This window comes from Tamandua tetradactyla, chromosome 5 (genome assembly GCF_023851605.1).
Source record: "Tamandua tetradactyla isolate mTamTet1 chromosome 5, mTamTet1.pri, whole genome shotgun sequence".
In the NCBI taxonomy this organism is placed as follows: domain Eukaryota; kingdom Metazoa; phylum Chordata; class Mammalia; order Pilosa; family Myrmecophagidae; genus Tamandua; species Tamandua tetradactyla.
Genome location: NC_135331.1, coordinates 162793782 through 162816240, shown reverse-complemented (window position 1 = coordinate 162816240; position 22459 = coordinate 162793782). Strand labels below are relative to the sequence as shown.

Here is a 22459-nt window from a genome sequence, read left to right as displayed (position 1 = left end):
GAGTTCTGTCTGGGTTGCCAGGGGAATTTACACCTCTGGAAGTCTTGTCCCATGTAGGGGAGAGCAGTGAACTCACTTGCCAAGTTGGCTTAGAGAAAGAGGCCACATCTGAGCAACAAAAGATATTCTCTGGGGGGTGACTGTTAGGCATAATTATAAGTAAGCTTAGCTTCTCCTTTGCGGAAATAAGTTTCATAGGGGCGAACCCCAGGATCGAGGGCTCAGCCTATTTAATTGGTTGTCCACATTGCTTGCAGGAATATCAGGAATTCCCCAGATGGGGAAGTTTAATGTTTACTTCTTTTTGTGGGAGATACTTTGATTCTATGCAAATATCCTGTTTCTCTTCAAGCTCTCACTTGTTAATTTTTGCATCAGTAGTAACTTTAAAAGGGCTAAATGGAGGCTGTCAGGGTTACTTCTCTGTAAGTATTATTAAAAAATACAGACTTCTAAAATGCGTGAATTGATATATGACCATTAGTAATATAAAATAAATTCAAAACACAAGTTAAAATTTATATGTGAAATGTGACATAAATGTTCTTGATTTTTTAACCTTTTGTTTGGATAATTTTTCATAAATTTATTCTAAAACAGATAAAAATGTGGTTAGTGTAAAGTGATATGTAAATGTAAAATCGTAAAAGCTTCTGAAATAAATTCTTTTATGATATTGGCAAAAAGAAAGTACTATGTATATTTAAGATTTTAAAATTATTTTAGCATATATATCTTTAATATCCATATATACTTAAAATTCTTCTATACTACATACTATAAAGCATGAATTCTATAACCATCTCTTTAGAAGTGAAAGAAATCTCAGTTGTTTAAGCTGCAGAAGATATCAGATCTCCAATTTTCCTCTAAATATAGAAACTCAACACTTTTGTGGTGATGTTGAAGGGATAAACAATAGAAGAGATAAGAAAGTCTGCACTACTGTAAATTTTATAATACTTCTGGTATTCTGTACTACCTTACCTCTTCTACTTCCTCTCCTTGTCTTTTATATAGAGTTAAGAAAACTCTTATCTTAACTACTACTCCTTGGAAAAAGTAGTCATAGGTGATTTGACTTTGAAGGAGATCAATTAATTAATTTTCTTTTTACTACCCAGATAATGAAACTGCTGTTTATACCTTAATGCCAATGGTTATGGCTGATCAACACAGGTAAGTACCTCTTTCCCAAATTATACTTTTTGAGAAGTATAAATCTACGTATATGTTACACACATACACATACTTACACACATACACATACTTACACACATGATTTGGTCATGGACTCAATCCTATGTGTTGTTTTAAATACTCAGAATCTTTCCTAATATTGATATTGCCTGGGGTAAATAATTTAACCTCCCTGGTATAATTTTAAATCTATAAGATAAAGAGCACCATTTTTCAAGATCCATATCAGCTCTAAAATTCTGTTGTAAAGAGATTTTTAAAATGCATTATCAGATGTTAAGTCAAGTATTTGGTTGATCACTGACAGAAGAAAATGTTGTGATGGTTTCATTAGAGGTCATTGCTAATCTTAATAGCAACAGATTAGGACCAAGGAACACCTTATTTCCCTAATATGCTACTGCTTTGATGGTCTTTTTTTAAAAATTTTTAAATTTTTTAAAAACACAACAGCATATGAACATGAACATGCTTACCATATGATGACTCCATTCTTGGGATATAATTAGTAACTCACAATATTTGATGGTCTTTTTATTGGTGTATTCTCTTTTACAGAGGCACACATGAGCTATATTTAGCTAGCTATGTGATGGATATTTACAGTTGGAGCAGGTGTAGCTCTGTGCTGGTTAGTCATTGGGTAATTGGGTATAATGAAAAGAGAGTAAAGAGAAACTATTGTTTGACACAAGTTGAAAATATAAATGATTTTTTTTTAACTTTTTCTGTTAAAAATTTTTTAATAGAGAAGCTGTGGCTTTATAGAATAATCATGCATAAAATATGGGATTCTCATATAATACCCCACCACCAACACTTGCATTGGTGTGGAAGATTTGTTATAATTGATAACGCTTTTTTTTGTAATTCTATTTTTTTTTAGCAATAGTTACCTTTGTTACAATTGATGAGAGATGATTAAAGTAGTACTGTGACTATTGACCACAATTTATGTAGCAGTATTTTTTCCCCATATTCCCAATCTATATAGTTTTTTAATGTATTTATTACTCATCTATCCACCGGATTAAGGGAGTGTCAGTCATAAAATTTTTATAATCATACAGTCATATGATAAAAGCTGTATGGTTTTACAGTCATTATCAAAGACCAAGGCTACTAGATTACTGCTCAGCAATTACAGGTTTTTCCTTCTGGCTATTCTAATGCACTGGAAACAAAAAAGAAGTGTCTTTTTGTAGTTAGTCAGTAATCATAATCATTTGTTAAATTCTAATTTCTCAGTTACACCTCCTCCCTCTCATTTGATAATTCTCTCAATCTTCAGGGATATCTGAGTAGTGAAAATTTTAACTTTTTCATTCTGGAAAGAGGTGTCAGCCTTACGGGATAGAGGAATGAGACTGGTTTCCATTCTTGGAGAAACTGGTACCGCTGGGTTTCAGGGTTTATCTGGCATAGAAATAATCTGGAGGCCTTAAATTTCTAAAAACAAATAAATTTGCTAACTAGAACTTTTACAGAGTCTTAGATAAGGCCCAGGATATTCTTTATGATTTTCAGGAATACTGTTGGTTGACGCTTGGCGTACTGTGGCAATTTACAGTATCTGGTTGAAGTTTACATAAGGTTAACCTCCAGAACCAGTAACCTCTTGACTTTATTTGAATTCTCATAGCCATTGAAACTTTGTTTCATTTCTTTTCTCCCTTTTAGTCAAGAAGACATTCTCAATTCCATAATGCCAGGGCCGGGTTCATCCCTATAAAAGTTTTGTTTTAAACTTCTGTCTGGTATAATAAGTCAGAATTTTTTTTTTGTCTGATTATTTTTAATCTCACCAAAATTCTGATAGGGAGGAGCAGCTACCCTGTTCCCATTGTTTCAGAAGAATGTAGGAAAAACTGAGCTAACTTACTCTGTTTGGTATCTTCAGAGGATATCTTTGCCAAAGAAGCAAAGTAGGGAACCTTCGGCACCAGTTTATTGGTCAAGGTATTTGCCTTTTTGGATTATATTGTGCTGACTACAATGCTGTACATTTAAGAATTATGCCTTGTTTTTTGGTTGATGTGGGACAGAACCTTTTGTGTAAGTGGTTAGAGTACCTAAGGGGCAGTTAAATTGACTTCTTATATTCTTAAAAACTATTTTCTTATGTATTGACTTTTAATTTTCTTTTCTTATAGGTCTGTTTCTGAACTACTGTCAAATTCCAAATTTGATGTCAATTATGCTTTTGGACGTGTGAAAAGAAGCTTGCTTCACATTGCCGCAAAGTAAGAGTAAAGGTTTTTTTGGGTTAAATTCTTGTCTAGAGGAAGGATCAGGAAGGTTTGAATCAGCATTGCCCCACAGTTATGGCAAGAAATGAGAAAAAATAGCTGAGTGGTCTTTATTCCCTTCTAGAATAATGTGCTATGCTTAGATTTTATCTCTAAATGAATTTTAACTGAGATTTGGACTGATAAAAAAGAAAGGTTCATATCCACTATTGTCTTAGCTTGTTGTAGATCAGATGAGGTTTAGTTAGGCAGGGGATTGTTTTTACTTACTATGCATATGAGAGGTCATTTGCCAAAATTCTTCTTTTATCCCACAGTATAGGATTTTACACAGAGTATAAGAAGGGTAGTTAGAATTAGCAGTGATATTATGATATGTTAACTATATTTGATGTTACTGGCTTTATATATTTTACTAAGTGGAAGATTGATTTAAAAAAATTTTTTATTTTCTTAATTTGAGAAGTTGTAGGTTTACAGAAAACTCTTGTAAAAAATACAGCATTCTCATACACCCCCTGTTGTTGACATTAATGTGATGCCTTTCTTACAATAGATGCATTAGTGTGATGCCTTTGTTACAATAGATGAAAGAATATTAAAATTGTACTACTAAGTATAGTCCATCTTTTACATTATATATATTTTTACCCTGTATACTTCACTATTATTTAAACCTTGCATTAGTATGGTACATTTGTTATAATTCATGGAAGAATGTTTTTAAACTTGTACTATTAACAATAGTCCATTCTTTGCAATAGTGTTTATAGTTATATAGTCCTTTGTTTTGTCTGTTAATTTTCATTCTGTAACATATATACAATCTAAAATTTCCAGTGGGAGATTGATTTTTGCTCACAATCTTCCAGTGTATTATCAGTAAATCACTTGATATCTTTCCTCTTTTCAGGATTTTGGTAGCTGTGTTAAAATCAATCATTCACAATAAATTTGACTTATGGGAGGTTAAAAAAATTTGAGAATACTGTATTGTTTCTTTTATAAAATAATACTTTATTTTACTTTATCTGAATTTCTCAAATACTATATAGCTTTCATGGTAGAGTGTACATCATAAAAGTAAAGATATTTACTGTTTGTGACAGAAGTTAAGTCAAATTGTAGGTAAAATGGACCTTAGGAATAATATTTTTAATACAACTTAGAAAAAAATTAAGCTATGTGAGCTATGGCTGGTTATTAAATGTATTTGAACTGTCTTTTAATACTGTTTTAGTTGTGGATCGGTGGAATGCTTGGTTCTGCTATTAAAGAAAGGAGCAAATCCTAACTATCAAGATATTTCAGGTTGTACACCTCTTCACTTGGCAGCCAGAAATGGGTAAATTTTTGTTTCCTTTGGTAGTTTGAAATTGCTTATTTAATTTTAATTTCCTTGTACCCAGTTTATGTATAATTAATTGAGAATAAACTGTACCTGAGTAAGTTTCTAGATAAGAGTAGTTTTCTCTTTTCAGTGCCCAAACTGTTTTTCACTTTAATTATGTTTGACAAAATCTCTCTAAATAAATAATGCACTTACTAGCCTTTTTAAACAATGTGGATAAAAGTAACATTTCCACAAAATGAAAAATGTCAACACATTGGATAGTTTTTTGCCATTTCCTGATAACTCTCTGGTCATCATTACGGATGTCATTATGTCATTGTATGCAATTTTAAAGCCTGTTATACTTTTGTATGGGTTTTGCACTCCTTTTCTGTTGGAAATTTCAGGTGTCACAACCATTATTCTTTACTTCTTAAACTTCTGGTGAACTGAGAAAACAGACCAAAATAGTTAGAATTATGTCTAAAATGAAAATAAGTAGGTTTTGATTCAGGACTTGAGGAACTTATATTTATCAACTTTTTAAAAATACTATAAAACTCTTTAAAAGTACATTCCTAATGTGTGTCTTTTCATTTCTCTTGAAGATAGTTTTGTTTTATATTCCAAGTTGGGATTCTAGTAAGTAAGATGGATGTGGGGCTAAAATTGCCCATTGCGTAAATCTGAGGTCAGATTTTTGCTTCTGTAAAAATCTGTAAAGTGGCACCAAAAAGACAAGAACCATAGTGATGTCTAGTTTGAACAGGGAAAAGGCATAGTTCATTACCCTAACTTTAGTCTGTTGTATTTCCTGATTTTATCATGTGAACCACTGTTCTAATAGGTAACAACATGCTGATTAAACAATTGTTTTTATAATTATTAGTTACATTAGGTATGTTGTAGCATGTCAGAAATGTCATTTATTTCCCAGCTGAATTGATTTCAGGTCCAGTGCTACGTTATCCCAACTGCCAGTAGGATAGTGACATAGCTCTTTGAAAATGGTTATATGGAGTTAAATATCTCAGTACTCTCTCTCAACAAATGTACATGAAAGGACAGATGGTCACAGCAGGGATAAAAACAAATCTCCTGTCATTGTAGTAGGCAGCTTAGTCAGATGCGTTCAGCTAAAGGACCAAGAAACAGGTTTTATCCTTGAAAGACAGGATGTTCTTGGTCTGCTAAAAAAACTTTTCAGTAGTGTTTTCTTTTTCTTTTCAGAAACAAAGGCTTTTTAAGTAGCATGTAGAAAAGAAATAGTTTTAAACACCGTATCTGTCAACAGTAATTGAAGGATGCCGTTAAGCTTTATAGGTGAAGAAGTATGACAGATATTACTTGATTCAGATGCAAGTCAGTGAAGAGAAAAGGAATAAAAGTTCATGACCCTTCCTTTAATTTGGATGCCTTTTTATTTCTGTAAAGATTGCTTTTTGGCTTTCAGTACTTTAACATTTTGGTTTTAATTTTTTATTGAATGGGGGCCTTGTGCAACTTAGAGGTACTTAGTAAATGTTTGCTAAATGACTCTTTACTTCCTGTAGCTTCTGATGTTTTCAGAAATAGCATTTTATGATACTATCTTTATGCTTTTGGATTTGTCCAGACTAAGTAGAAGTCATAGGGGTATTGTGCCCTCTTTACTTTCCATCTGTTTTTTGAGGATTAGTGTTTTGTTTATGTCTCCTCAGTTGTCATTGTCGAATGGGTAGTACATATTTCCTGACTGGATTGCCTTCCTTTCTTTCCTGTTCAAGCCCCATTAATTTGCCACAGAACACTAGTATGACTGGTTGTGTGTCTTTTGGATTACTGTAATGTTTAATAATTGCTGTAATATCTGAGCAGGAAACTAGGTGCTTCCTTGTACAGGGGGATGCAGCATTGCTGTTGATTGCATGAGAATGTTAGAAGGCAAGACTCCAAAGTTATTGTGTATAGTTATTAGTCATATTTGAAGTGTGAATTTTTATTTTTTGGGGTCGGTGAGTTCTTAAAGAGCAGAGCCCTCCTGTTTTATAATGTTAATATTTTAGACCCATTTTTTAGCAAAATAGGTACTCACTTAGTTGATTGTTTTGACTTACCCAGATTCTAGAAAGTAACATAATGTCTGTTAAGTAAGAGAAATAGAATGTATTTATTTCCTACACATGCCTTGTACCTCTGGGATTGCTGCTTTTCATCAACAACTCCTATCCTAAACCCTCTTTTTGTTTGTCTGATTTTTCTAGTTTCTTTCCTCAGTCCCTTCCCCAGCTAATTGTTTATTTTGACACTAGTCTAAGGGTTCATGTCAGGCTTCTGAACAGGTTTTAGAAATCCAGCTGTATAGATACAGACACACAAACGAGCGCATATGAATTTTGAACAATTTAAAATATTTATTTTTATGGACTATGTTGTATTGTCTCTTAATTACTAAAGATTTATTTATTAAGGTTTTCATAGCAATGTGTTAAATGAAGGAATTTTGTAAATATTTGGACTTACAGGTTTACTCAGCTTTTATTTTCTTCCATTCTTTTGATTATAATGCTGATTTTAAATGATATTTAATTTCATTTTAGATGCAAAATATAAAACAAGAAAGTAGTCTGTATACTTTGTCAGAAGCTTAAATCAATAAGAATTCTAACTCTTGATTTATGATATTGAATATTTAATTAATAATTAATAAAGTTTTATTGAGAATTACTAAATGCCTGAATGTGCTTGGTACTGAATTGATTAAGGAACTATGATACAATCTGTAGTGTGGAGAAGTTTATGATATAGTGAGTAGGTAGTTATATATATATATATATATATATATATATATATATATATATATAAAACATATTGTATATACTGTATATTACATGCTATGTATACATACCCATCACATTATTATATATAATATACTATCAATTACTGTTTACTACTATGTACTATATATTGCCCTATTATGCATATATACTTTGTGGTGTGATATATATACATATTACTACCTACTTGCGGTCGTCTCCCGATTGACGATCGCTTGGGGGCAACTCTCCTGCAGCTGAGGGTTTCGTTAGAGATCTCTTATGGGGTACTAAGGCGCAGCCGGAGCTCGGCAGCAAGCTGCCGAGGGACCCAAGAACTGAAGCCGAGTCAATTTAGGCATAAAGCAAAGTACTTTATTGTCGGTGCGAGCTTATGCCATGGCTACCAGTAGCTAAAGGACCCCGAGGCTCGGTGAGCTTCGGGTTATATGCAGTTTGGAGGAGGGGTGGAGTCGGGGCATGTACGTCAGGGGAGGGTAGCCAACCACACAAGCTAAGAAGCAGTTGCTAGGCTTAGGGCAGAAGTTAGGAATAGGGAAGTGTAGAACATAACAGGAAGGGTTGCGGTTTAGTGGTGGGCTACGGAAATGGGCGGTCCACGACAAGAGGGGGAAGGGAAACAGTGTGTAAGGTTGCAGGTATGAGGGACAGGGAGAGAATATAGAGAAGGATTAAAAATTTTTAAGTATGGCTAGGCTCCAGTCCCTGAGAAATATGCCACACCTACTCAACTAGATTGTTTTGAATCCTAAATTTGCTGAAGTAAACACCATGCATACAGTTGGCTTAAACAAAGAGTATTTCTTAGCTTATGGTTATGAGGTTAGAATTCCAAATCAGGGTGTCATCAAGGTGATGCATTCCTCCTGAAGCTTGACATTGTAGGGCTGGCTGTTGGTGATCATTGGTCCTGGACTTCTCTGTCACATGACACTGCTCATGGTGACCTCTCCTGGCCTCTCCTTTCTCTTCCAGGTTCCTTGACCTTCAGCTTCTGGCTACTCCCTCTGTGGCTTTCTGTCTGTCTGAATTTCATTCTTCTTGTAAAGGATACCAGTAATAGGATTAAGACCTATCAGATTCTGTTGGCCCACACCTTAACTGAAGTAAAAAAGATCCTACTTACAAGGAGTTCACACCCATAGAAATGGATTAAATTTAAGAACATGTTTTTCTGAGTTACCTAGCTTCAAACTACCATAGTCCACACTCTGGTCTCCCCAAAAGACTGTACCTTGCAAATACAAAATACATTCATTCCTTCACAATATTCCCAGAACCTTAAATTATTTCAGTAAGAATGTTAAGTCCATAGTCTCATCAAAATTGGTTATGGATTTCATCTGGCCTGGGCACAGTTTCCCTCTGTGAACTAGCGAAATCTTGAAAACAAGTTATGTGCTTCCAGTATAAAATGGAAGGATGGGCATAGAATAAACTTTCCCATTCCAGAAGGGTGAAATTGGAAGGAAAATAGAAATCATGGGTCTGAAACAATTCCAAAACCAAGAAGGACAAATTCTATTAGATTTCGAGGTCTGAGAGTTATTTGTGGATTTTTGTTTTGTCTTCTGGGCTTGATGGAAAGGCAGCCCCGACCCTTCCAAGGACTTACACAGTAGTCACGCTCTTCCTGAACACTGGGGTGAAAGTGTTGCACTTTCTAAGCATTGAGATGGTGGCCATCTATCTGAAAACGCTGGGACACAGGCCCACCGTCCTTGAGCACTGGGGTGGCAGCACTTGTCCTGAAGAACATTGAGGTCATTTCTCCTCCATGCACTAGGATAGATGGCCTGCCCCCTCCAAATGCAGATATGAACTTGCCCTTTCCATGCACATGGGTAGGTCCGCTCTCATGGCCCGAGGGTATCTCTTTGGTCCAGATTTAGTTTTCCATGTTCTACTGTTTTAGTCATACTTCTTTCAATTCATCCCTTTTCACTCCTTCTCAGTCCAGCTGGTAGTGGTTCTGCTCATACAGATTTCACAAAAGCCCTGTCACCTTTAAGTGTAGTTCACAGGGATCTAAACCATTAGACAGAAGGACTTACCACCTATCATTCCTGCATAACTGAATTTCCAATACTGACTCCCATTGAAATGGTTGACTGCTTCCATGTTCAATTGAACCCTCATGTGGATTTCTATTCTCAGGGCACTTGCTTTCTGGAAGCTCAGGAAGGTCCCAGATAGAGTTGGTTCTGGCCTTTGTCTCAGCACACGCTAGATAGGCTTAGAATTTTCTAAACCATCCATTTCTAATTTCTTTGTGCTTAAGAATTCAATTTTCAGCTTATTCTTTTCCTTTCATATTTTACTATAGTTAAGTATCCAAGTTCATATCTTTCAAGTTCTGCCTTCCATCTAGCATCAGAACTCAATTTTGCCAAGTTCTCTGCCACTTTAAAACCAGGCTTGCCTTTCCTCCAGTTTCCAGTAACATATTCATCATTTCCTTCTAAGGCCTCATCAGTAGTACCGTTAACATCCATATCTCAACCATAGTCTTTTCAGAACTTTTTTTATCAAGTGCCTCACAATTCTTCCAGCCTTTACCCATCACCCAATTCCATAGCTGTTTCCATATTTTTTTTGGTGTTTGAAACAGCAGCACCCCACTCTCCTGATTCAAAGAGCTGTTTTAGTTTCTTCATTGCTAAAACAAAAAACATAACTGGTTTGGCTTAAACAATGGGAATTTATTAGCTTACAGTTTTGAGGCTTGGAGAAGTCCATATCAAGGTGCCATTAAAGTGATGCTTTCTTTCTGAAGACAGGTGTTTTAGGGCTCACTGCTGGAGATCCTTGGTCCTTGGTTCTTTTGTCACATGGCAATGCACATGGTGACCTGTCCTGTCTTCTCATCTTTTCAGAGTTCATTGACTTTTAGTTCCATTGACTTTTAGCTTCTGTCTGTTCCCTTTGTGGCTTCTTTCTGTCTTTGTGACTTTCCCTGTATGGCCTTCAGGAATAGGATTAAGACCCATTTGTTTCATCATTTAATCCTCATAACAAAATTGAGGTGTAAGAACATGAAACCTGAGAAAGTCACAGTACAGCAGAGCTCACAACTGATTGCCACATGAGTGATACCAACCAAAAATGAGTCTTCCAATGTGTGAGGCTCCATGTAGTTCAAAGGAATCTCCATTGGTTGCATTAGTGAAAGTAATTTGAAATGTATATTAATAGTAACTAGTAACGTATCAGGCTAAGAAGAAACATTGTGAGCAAAATGAAGTGGGTAGTGGAAATAAGAAGGACACTAATTTTGTGATCATTATTTTTTCAAACTTTTAAAATGGTGTAACGTATATACAAAGCAAAGAAAGAAAAGAGCTATAGTTTTAAAAGCACTCTTCAACAAGCAATTACAGGACAGATCCCAGAGTTTGTCATGGGCTACCATACGATCGTTTCAGATTTTTCCTTCTGTCTGTTCCAGAACATAGGAGGATAGAAGGCTTAAATATTTTTTTTATCATCACAGTCGACTCTTTTTTCTTTTTTGTGAAAATAACATAAATTTCAAAACACAGTACAGCAGTTAGTTGTAGAACAAATTTCAGAGTTTGGTGTGGATTACAATTCCACAATTTTAGGTTTTTACTTGTAGCTGCTCTAAGATACTGGAGACTAAAAGAAATATCAACGTAATGATTCAGCAGTCATATTCATTTGTTAAACCCTACCTTCTCTGTATAACTCCACCATCACCTTTGATCTTTCTTTCCCACTGTTTAGAGGTATTTGGATTATGGCCATTCTAACTTTTTCAGAGGCTGTCAATAATATGGAGTAGGGAGGTGGAACTAGGTGATGTTTTGAAGAGGCTGGGCCCTCTAGATTTCAGGACTTATCTGGTCCAGGGACCCATCTGAGGTTGTAGGCTTCTGGAAAGTTAACCTAGTGCATGGAACTTTTGTAGAATCTTATGTATTGCCTTAGGTGTTCTTTAGGATTGGCTGGAATGATTTTGTTTGTGAATTGGCAGGTTATGATAGGTAGCAGTGTCTAACTGAAGCTTGCGTAAGAGTGACCTCTAGAGTAACCTTTCAACTCTATTTGAACTCTCAGCCATTGATAACTTATTTGTTACTCTTCTTTCTCCACTTTTGGTCAGGATGGCATTGTTGATCCCACGGTGCCAGGGCCAAACTCATCCCTGGAGGTCATCTCCCATGTTGCCAGGGAGATTTTGACCTGTGGTTATGATTTTATAACTCATCTTAGCAATAAATATTTTGCAGTCATCTATAGTATACAAAATTGGGATTTAATTTTGTTATATCCATTCCTCTTCCATTAAAGTTATATTGTTTTATATTTTGAATGAAAATTACTTTTCCAAATAGTCAATGTTAGAAATTTCTCTTCATTTTGAATGACTAATTTGTCCCCAATGAAATGAAAACTTGATTCTGCTGTTTTTTTCCTGATTATCTTTGAGTCATTTTATATGTTATTTCAAATGTTATAGTGTTTATTTAAATATTGCAGTTATAAATTGATGTGCCATCAACGAATGTTGAATGTAGTTAATATTTCAGTAAAATAATTGTCATTTGAATATTTTCTAGTGCCAGTTAAAATATTTGTTACTGTCTCTTTTTCTTTATAGGCAGAAGAAATGCATGAGCAAATTATTAGAATACAGTGCTGATGTCAACATTTGTAATAATGAAGGCCTTACAGCAGTAAGTGCTAAGAATTTTATCTGCGATTTTAAAGTACTTTATAGAAAATTATAATTGATGGTGATTGTATTGTGTAGTCCAAATGTTTCTGTAAGTTACTTCTTTGGAGTTTATTGAAGAAGATGCTGAATGATTTGAGAGCCAGTTTTCAGCTTTACTTATTAGAAGTTATCCATCACTATTTTTCTTCCTTCTCCTCCTTAAGTTTATGACTTTTTATTTCTTTTTTTAGTTTTATTCCCTAGCTTTTGTCCCAGACTTTAAAAGGACGACTTTGAGTATATCTACTGATCTGTATTGTATGAGCTTATGATTTGAACTATTCTATGAAAGGCTTATTAAATAATAATCTCAATCATGTAAAATGAAGGATACTGCCTTTCCTTGTTCTAGAAGGAAACATTAGGTAATCATTATATAGAATCCACAGGTCATGAGAAAATTCAGATATTATTATATATTAACAATATAACTCCTACTCTGTGAGAAAAAACTATGTTCTGAAAGTGTATAGGCTATGTAGTGATGTGGTAGGCCCTATAGGAAGTTATAGAACCATGGAAATGACATAGATCTCTATCCTTAAGATACTGTTTAGTGTTGGCATGATAAGTTGTCCAGTGTTAACATAGTAGGTTTAAACACATAAATTTTCATCTGATAGTTGTGCTGCTTCATTCCTGAACTTTAAGGGATATGGGTTAGATTTTAAAAATAAAACTTTTATTTACAAAATTATCAGGCATCTTGTTTAAAGAGTCAAATGATTCTTCAAGGCGTTTAGTAGAAAACAGTCTCTTGACCTTCCTCCACTACTCCCCAAACTTCCCACTTTCAAGGCAATCCCTTTCAATTATTTTAATGAATTTAAAAATTTTGTCTCTCTGTATCTAAGTTACACATTAATATTGGTGCTTTTTTATTTTTTGCATCATTTATTGACTTGGAAGATGGAAAGATGAGATTACTGTCCTTCTTACCCTTGCCCCACCACGGAGAATCACATTTCCCCACAGCCTTCCGATGTAGTCATTAAGAGTTTTAGTTAGTTTTAATTTTTCACTTTTTTGACTATATAAAGACTATTCATAGCTAAGTTGTTATAATTATGTTTCTTTCATGCACACTTTGTTTTTCCTTTGGTCAGTAATTACCTTTTTTTAAAAAAATTGAGGTAATTGTATATTCACATGCAGTTGTAAGAAATAATACAGGGAAATCCTTGTACATTACCCAGTTCTTCCTGATAGTAACATTTTACAAAATTATAGTATAGTATCACAATGAGGATATTTACATTTCATGCAATCTACCCATTTTATTCAGATTTTTCCAGTTTCACTTGTATTCAGTTTTGTATGTGAATTAAGTTCTGTACAATTTTATTACCTGTGTAGCTTCATGTATCTACCCCCCCCACAGTCAGTATTCGGAATTGTTCTACCCCACAAAGATCTTTTATGTTGCTTTTATAACCACCGTTTCCCCTTCCTGCATGGTTACCTCCTAGGAACTACTAATCTGTCCTCCATTTCTGAAATTTTGTCATTTAAAAAATGTTATATAAATAGAATTATACTGCATGTAACCTTTTGGGATTGGCTTTTTTTTGATCAGTGTATTCCCTGGAGCCTCATCTAGTTTGTTGTGTGCATCGATAGTTTCTTCCTTTTTATTGTTGAATAGTATTACATGGTGTGGATATACTACTTTTTTTTACTGTTCATCTGATGAAGGACATCTAGGTAGTTTCTATTTTTTTTGCTATTCTGAGTGAAGTTGCTATAAACATAAGCATTAGTATTCAGGTTATTGTGTGAACATAAGTTTTTATTTTTATTTCTCTGGGATAAATGCCCAGGACTGCAGTGCTGGTTGTATGGTAATTTCATATTCAGTTTTATTATAAATTGCCTCACTGTTTCAAGAGTGGCTGTACCATATTATATTCCTACCAGTAGTGTATGAGTGGTGCATATTTTTAGTATCCTCACCTGAGTTTTGTGTTATCACTATTTTATATCTTAGCCATTATGAGGAGTTTTGTAGTAATATCTTATCTCTTTGTGGTTCTCATTTGCATTTCTGTAATGGCTAATGATGTTGCGCATCTTTTCATGTGCTTATTTTCCATCTGTATACCCTCTTTCGTAAAATGTCTGTTCATATCTTTTGCCCATTTTCTAAATAGATTTTTTTTAAATATTGGTTTGTGAGAATTCCTTATGCATTCTAGATACTAATGCTATGTTAAGTTTGTGATTTGCGAACATTTTCTCCCAGTCTGTAGCTTGTCTCTTCATCCTTTTACAGGGTCTTTCTCAGAGTAAACATTTTTAATTTTGATGAAGCCCAGTTTATAGGATAGTTTTTCCATTTATGACTCATGCCTTTGGAATCAAGTTTAAGAATTCTTTACCTAGCTCTAGAGCCTGAATATTCTCCTAGCTCCTTTTCTAAAAGTTTTATGGTTTTCATTTTAGTCTATGATCCATTTTGAGTTAATATTTGTGTAAGGTGTGAAATTTAGGTTGAGGTTTTTCTTTTTTTTTTAAAAAAGCTATGGATGTTCACTTACTCCAGCACTATTTGTTGAAAGGTTGTCCTTTCTGCATTAAATTGATTTTGTACCTTTATCAAAAATAGTTTGGGGATATTTGTGAGAACCTGTTTCTTGATCTTTTCTGTCCCATTGATTTATGTATCTGTCCCTCAGTAAAAAACACGTTTTCTTGATTATTATAGCTATGTAGTAAGCCTTAATATCAAGTGGAGTAATTCCTTCCACCTTATTATTTTTTGCCAAGATTGTTTTAGCTATTCTTGTTCCTTTGCCTTTTCATATAAATTGTAGAAAAAGCTTGTCTGTATCTATACAAAATCTTGCCTGATTTGATTTGAATTGCCTTAAGCCTTTAGATTCATTTGAGAAGAATTGACCACATTACTATGTTGACTTGAGCCTTCCAGTCAATAAACAGTATGTTTCTCCTTTTATTTGGGTCACTGATTTCTTTCCTCAGTGTCTTATAAATTTCAGCACATAGATTTTGTACATGCTTTAAGCATGTATCTAAAGTATTTAAAATTTTTGGAGCAATTGTAAATAGCATTGTGTCGTTAATTTGAGTTCTGCATAGTTTACTGTTAATAGATAGAAATATAATTGGTATCTGTGGTTGGTCTTATATCTTGTGACCTGCTGAATTCACTTTTTCTAGGAGGTTTTTGTTTTTGGCTTTTTTTTTTTGTAGATTCCTTGAAATTTTCTATATAGACATCGGGTCATCTGCAAAGAGAGTTTTATTTCTTCCTTTCCAAACTCTATGCCTTTTATTTCTGTTTCTGGCTTTATTCTTTTATTTATTTAGGTTTCCAAGTACTTCTCACTAATTTACTTCCAAACTCTTTCTCAGCTTTGTAAATATCCTCTTCATAGGAATTTAGTAACTTTCGTCTTCTTGATTATGTCTTGAAGAAGTCTCTTCTGCATCCTTTTGTCTTCTCTAGACTGGATTAATTGATTTCTAGGCCTGCTGCAAAATGTTTGTGTTGTCTCTTCACTATCATCCTGGAGATTCCTTTTGCCTTTGTCTTATTTTGTGTTCTGTGATATTTGGGTCCTGTGTCTGTCTTTACTGATAGCTTTTCTGTCATTTTGCTGGAATACATCTTCCAGTAGTTTCCTGAGAAGGGTTCATGGGAGATAAATGTGTTGACATTTGTACATCTGAATATGACTTGAATCTGTGCAAGCTTATTTGGTGATTTAACTGACAACAACATTCTAGGTTGAAAATCATTTTTCCTTAGGATTTTGAAAACATTGCTTCATTGTCTTCTGGCTTTTACTTTTGAAGTTTGGTACCATTTTGATTCCTGATTCTCTATATGGAACCTATTTTGTTTTTTCTCTAAAAACTTGTAGAATCTGCTTTGTCCTCTGAGTTTATAATTTCATGAACTTATATCTTGATTTGGGTTTATTTTATCCATTTTTTTTCATAGATGATAGTGGGACCTTGTCAACCTGGAAACTCACAAGAGATTTTCACATATTTCTTTAATGATTTCCACTTCTTTTTTCTTTTCCCTCTCTATTCTCTCCTTCTGAAATTCTTATTATTTAAATAATGGGCCTCTTGGACCAGACCTTTAATTTTTCTTCTTCTTTCTCTTGTTTCTCCATTTCTTTGCCTTTTATGCTTTCTGTGAGATTCCTTCAACATTAGCTTATAAATTTTCTTTTCTTATTTTTTAATGTCTCTGTCACAATATTAATTTCCAACAGGACTCTTTTCCCACTCTTTTTAAAATGTCATCCTGTTCTTGTTAGAATGCAAGTAGCATCTTATCTCTCTGAGAGTACTAAATATAGTTTATTTTAAAAAAATTTTTTCCTTAAATATTCATATATATATATTTTACCCTTAATTCTTGCTTTTTGTTTCTATAATCTTTCAGATGAGATGCGTTTGTCATATGTCTGGTAGAACATTAAAAAGTTATTTGAAAGCTGTCTGCATGATTGAGATTTATTTACTAGAGGCTTCAGTGTAGGGTAATTTGCCAGGATGATTTTCCTTTAGGATCTTTGTGTTAGTGGTTTCTTGCACTTATTCTTGAGCTCATTACTTCCCTAAACAAAGCTCTACCAAAAGCTGGGAAGATGTTCACATTCTGGAACTGAGTAGGGGAGATCAGCTTTGGAGTCTCAGTATTTGGTTTGTAAACTTGCACTTAATCTCCCTTCTTCAGTCTGGTACTCTTGCTTCAATATTCCTGGAGTCTCCTATCTAAGACCCTTTATTTGAAAGCCCTTTGCCTTTTGTTGGAGTTAAAGAGGGGTAGTCATTGACCATGGATGAGAATCTAAAGTCTAAGTCTTATTAAATACACCATCATCGAATCCTTTGTTTGGTTCCACTTCATCCCTATTTCGAGAGGTGCATCGTACTACCAATCCTTGAGTATTTTGAGACTTCTCTGACCTGAATCACCTCCTTTCTTGACTTCTCTAATGCTGGTTTAGGGTTCCACTTTTGTTCTTGTGAGTCAGGTATTACTTCGTGGCTTCCAAAATTTGTTGCTATTGTCTTCTGCCCCTTTTTTTTCTTAATGGGTTTGTCCTTTAAGAAAAAGTATTCTTTAGTTACTTTTTTCTTATACTTTTTAATTTTATTTCTGATTCATAGATTTTAGTAGTTGAATATACCAAAATTTTTAATGCAGTATGTTCACAGTCATTTAACAATTATGTTTATTGTGTTGTTAGTTTTATCAAATAAATATTCACCTTTACTATCATTTCAGTGGGGTGTTGAAAAGAAGTAGAAGCTAATGCATGTGTTCAATCTGCTATTTTAAAACAGAAATCTCATGGTATATTTATAATGGAAAAAATAATGAATACGTAGTTCAAAGTTTTAATGTTGTTATCTTTGAATGTAGAATTACAAGTGTTTTATATTTATTTTATCCTCCCTATATATATTTTTTTAATTTATGTGAGATACATGTGTTACTTGTAAAATAAAGGAAGATAGATTATAGTACTGTTAATTACTGTCTAACTTAAATATACTTCAGAGGAAGGAAAATTATCTAGCACTGTTTTTCTAGAGACAAGCTATGCATAGAGTTCAGTGTCATTTAAGAAGTAGAGTGTTTGGGATTTCTAAGCCTAGGATACTTATAAAATACATGGTGGTGTAACCTACATCTTGATGCATACTTTTCCCTCATATAAACACATTGGAAAAAATAAGGGCTTAAAATATCTTTATTTGTATATGATGTTCATAGTTGAGAAATAATAGGTTTACTGATCTGCTGTTTACATGTGAAACGTTCTTGTACAAATGTTAAATAACTAAATGGCTGCACAGATACACTGGCTGGCTGTGAATGGACGGACAGAACTTCTCCATGATCTCGTGCAGCACGTTAGTGACGTCGATGTTGAGGATTCCATGGGGCAGACAGCGCTACATGTGGCCTGCCAGAACGGTCACAAGACGGTAAATTCACCCCTGCGGACTTTAAGTTATATGTGTTTGTTTTTGAAATTTTTGAGTTCCTGAAGTTTTTCACTACACGTACTTTGGAACCTGAAGCATCATAGCAAAACCTTCTATTTTCTGTATTATATTGACTTCTGAGAAGTATATTCTGTGTGGAGAGAGGGGATAGAAATTAGTGCTTTTAAGTCTTTTAAATATTTCTTAATAGGATTTCAGTTTTCTTTCTGATTCATAGATTTTAATAAATATACCGATTTTTTAATGTAATATGTTCACATATAATTTTAAATTTTTTTCACATATAATTTTAACAATTACGTTTATTGTGTTTTCAGTTTTAGAAAATGAGCACTGGCATTGCTTAAATAGCTCAATTTAGATGATCATATTTTTCTACTTAGTAAATATGCAATTACAAGAGTTAATAGTTCTCTTTCTTACTTTACTTTCTGAAAGTATGCATTTGTTTTATGGTGATATTTTCATGTTATTCCTATGTACAAATATTTGGCTTTTGAAATCTGTTTCCTCTGTCATTAGACTCTGCCTGCCTTATACAAAGATTGTTAGTTTATCATTTTAAATTGAATTTCTGCCTTTGTACAATTTCATTTCCTGATAACTTTCAAGATTTTTTTTCACATTTAACGTTCTATAATGTTGTACCTATAATGTGCTAAATAAATGTTTATTGATGATAGGATGTTAGTTATTTCTTGACAGCCACAATAAAGACAATCGAAACCCAACTAACAACAAAAATCACCACCACCAGCTACAGATATACAAGAGGGTTTTGTGTGTGTGTGTGTGTGTGTGGGGGGGTACATATACTTTCTGAAGCTTATCCTTTCTTTTAAAGAATTCCTGATGAAATAGGCATTTCCATCTCTACGAATGCTTTTTGCTAATGCGAGTTCAGGATGCAGGGTCCTAGACATTTAGATCCTTTCTTCATATATGACCTCAATTTATAGAATATTGAACTTCTTCAAGGTAGTGAGGCAAAGGTTGATGTTGTTTATCTTATGTTTAATAGGGGTTGGAGAAAAGGAGGAATATAGGACTGTTTTTCTCTTTGCTGAAATTTCATCTGAACACCAATGATTGTTTTTATTTTTTATCTGAACACTAGTGGTTGTTTTTATATTTTGTCTTATCATTTGGAAAATATCTCAGGATTTTCAAGGAGTATCCCTTCTCATTAGTTCTCGTTTTTATCACTGTCAGTGATAAAATTAAAAAAGTCTTGTAGGTGGAAAAAATAAATGATCTGAAATGTCCTACTCTTGAATGACTGAGGTTTTTAAATGCAGCTGTTACTTATTAGAGAATGAGTGCCGCTCAGAGAACAGAAAAGCACCTACTTTAAACATAAACACACTCTGCTATAACAGATGAGCTGAGTGTCATTTATTAAGACTTGCCAACCCTATCTTGTTGCCTAGGAACTTCTATAGGAAAAAAAGTAGAATTCAGACTAGAAATAATGCTTCAAAAGATAATTTTAGTTGCCTTCAGCAGAAGCAACAATTACTAAGAAAACCTTGGTTCAAAACATGTGCAATACAGGCTGCATTAAAAAGAATTTAGAATTGCCTCCTGAAGTTATTGAAGATTAGTTAGCATAAGAATAATATACTCCATATGGTTTACAACCTAAAGCAGGTGTGGTAAAGTAATGGAGAATTCCTTAAAGTCAAGATATACTGCCTTTGAAGAAGTGTATTCTCAGAAGATTATAGTTGCCTGACTTCATTGTGCTGATGGATTTCACAGGGCGAGGTTTGGCAGATACTGTAGAGGAGGAAGCACAGTACAGCATTTTGACTTGCAATTGATTAGTGAGATCCCATTCTGTCATATTTGGTTAGTTATTGTCATCTGCAAGAATTACATACAGATAAAGAGAATGTTTAATGGTAACTGTTTTCCAAATCATTGTATATCTGTGATCTTTCTTCAATCAAGGCAAGAAGGAATCTTGACAAATTAGTCTATTTCCTTACCTCAAGGCCAAATTATACCATTAAAAAATCCGTATTGATAGTTGTGTTAATATTACCTAGATCTCAAAATTGCTCATGCATTTCTGGTTCATGTTCGTATATCAGCAGATGACTATTTCCTTTTATCTTGAATTGGATGTGATTTACTGGGCTATTAAATACAGTAAGTTATTACAGAGTTGAGATTATTGATTTTTTTTAACTCTTTGTGTGTCTTTCCCTAAGTTGAACACTCAGTCTAAAAATGCTTTGTCAGATATCTTAGTGACTTATTTTAGAGTCAGAGTTGCCTTTTTATTGTCTTAAAGTAGATCTTGCATTAATTCATTAAAAGGTCTTCAAGCCTTGTGTCCATGTAGACATATATGTATAGTTTTCAGGATTTGATTTGATTTTTAAACTGCAAACAAAGCTTGAATATTGATTACATATATTATATAGAATTAAATATAACAATTTAAAGGGGGAAAGAAACTATTTAAAAATATTTTAAAAAGCATATCACCTCTTTTCAACCAGAAGAGGCAGCAATGACAAATCCTTTGCAATTTGCCTTCTAATTTCACCTTAGGATAGATTTCAGGAATGCATAGAAAAGATTTGAGCAACTGGCTAAGAGTCTTAAACTTTACAGAAATTATAATTGAATACTGTATTCTTGCTTTGGTGACAAATACTTTTTCAGGTTCACTGTAGTCTTTTTTAACAATAAAAGATTTGGAAGGAAGATTTTTGTCATAACCTAGAAATTAAGTAATCTTTATCATGGTTTCATATAGATGTGTCTGTTTTACTAGAAGAGAACAAAGATCTCATCATCCTGTTTTTGGAAGGAAGTAGTTTGGGCATTTGAAGTGTATTCCAATGTTTTCTGTCCTTGTAACATAAATAGCAGTATGATTTAAAAATACTTCTCTTGGGCGGGCCACGGTGGCTCAGCAGGTAAGAGTGCTTGCCTGCCATGCCCGAGGACTCGGGTTCGATTCCCCGTGCCTACCCATGTAAAAAAAAAAAAAAAAAAAAACTTCTCTTCCTATTTTAAAATCTCCAGATGAAAGAAATGACCATAACTCCTTAATACTTTTATGTAACGTTTCTTAGGTCATCTGTTATGTTGCATTGTTTGCTGTATAATACCAGAGTTATGGTGTGTCTTTGGATGTTGATGTAAAAAATTTGTTTCAAAGTTGTTCAGCTGTCATATATAATCTTTAGCAACTTTTTCTTTCTCTGCCCTCATCTCCCTCATTTGGTATATTCTGTCTACTGATAACATAATTAAGAAAAGTGTTTTTAAATGCTTTGGAGGACACTTGAGTAATATTTAAATATTTACTGCTACAGTTACTACTGTTATTAATATGGATGATATGATTTTTGTGAGAAGAGTACAAAAAATTATATCCAGACCCCGATTCATTTATACTAGTGCAACAAATTAGGCCCAGTGTGGTGTTTGACTTTTAATTTCATTTTTAGAAAATATAATAAAACCTAATATTATCCTACCTTGGTATAATATACTCAATTTTGTTTTGGTTGTCAGTTCACCTTCTTGCTAACCTTTTTCTTTGTCATTAGTTCTGTAAGATTTACAGATGCTTTGAATTGCCACAAATAGTTGATTACTGTCTTATGGGAATAATTTGGATCTATAGAAACCTTAGAGAAAGAAGCTATGCCTGTCACATGGTCTAATCTAAATATATGAAAGAGTACACAGCAGGATTAAAGACTAATCTGAAATTCACTTAAATTTTTTGCTTCTACTGGAATAAACTTTATTTTCCTACATTTATAGAGCTGAATATGAAGCTTCACAAACAATATAAAATGACAGTTGAACCCTTGTTAGGGTAGATTTAAGATCCTGAAACTTAAAAGCAGTTGTTTGACACTGGTATTATAAAGTATTGCGATAGAACTGACTGCTTTTCTTGTTGATATTATAGACTTGTTAAGGAACAGTGCTCACCTACATTCAGTCACTGCTTTTGGTATTTTTAACCAGCCTTCAGCTTTTCATTCAGAGTTACAGGATAACCATGTAAACTTAATTGAAAGCTTTTGCAAAACATTAGTTAGATTCAGCCTCTAGGCACAGAAGTAGGTAGACTGACGTTTCAGAA

At 33.7% G+C, this 22459-nt stretch overlaps 1 protein-coding gene across 4 annotated transcripts in view; it reads left to right on the top strand.

The window, feature by feature from the left end:
• HACE1 (HECT domain and ankyrin repeat containing E3 ubiquitin protein ligase 1) overlaps window positions 1–22459 on the top strand; it is a 115837-nt gene that overhangs the window by 5789 nt on the left and 87589 nt on the right. For 2 of the 4 annotated variants that reach the window (XM_077162510.1, XM_077162511.1), the window contains exons 2-6: window positions 1125–1179; window positions 3354–3443; window positions 4690–4794; window positions 12223–12298; window positions 18187–18318. In XM_077162510.1, coding sequence (XP_077018625.1) covers window positions 1125–1179; window positions 3354–3443; window positions 4690–4794; window positions 12223–12298; window positions 18187–18318 — 458 coding nt within the window. The remainder of the gene's footprint in view (window positions 1–1124; window positions 1180–3353; window positions 3444–4689; window positions 4795–12222; window positions 12299–18186; window positions 18319–22459) is intronic. The other 2 variants (XM_077162512.1, XM_077162513.1) reach the window with 1 other exon arrangement.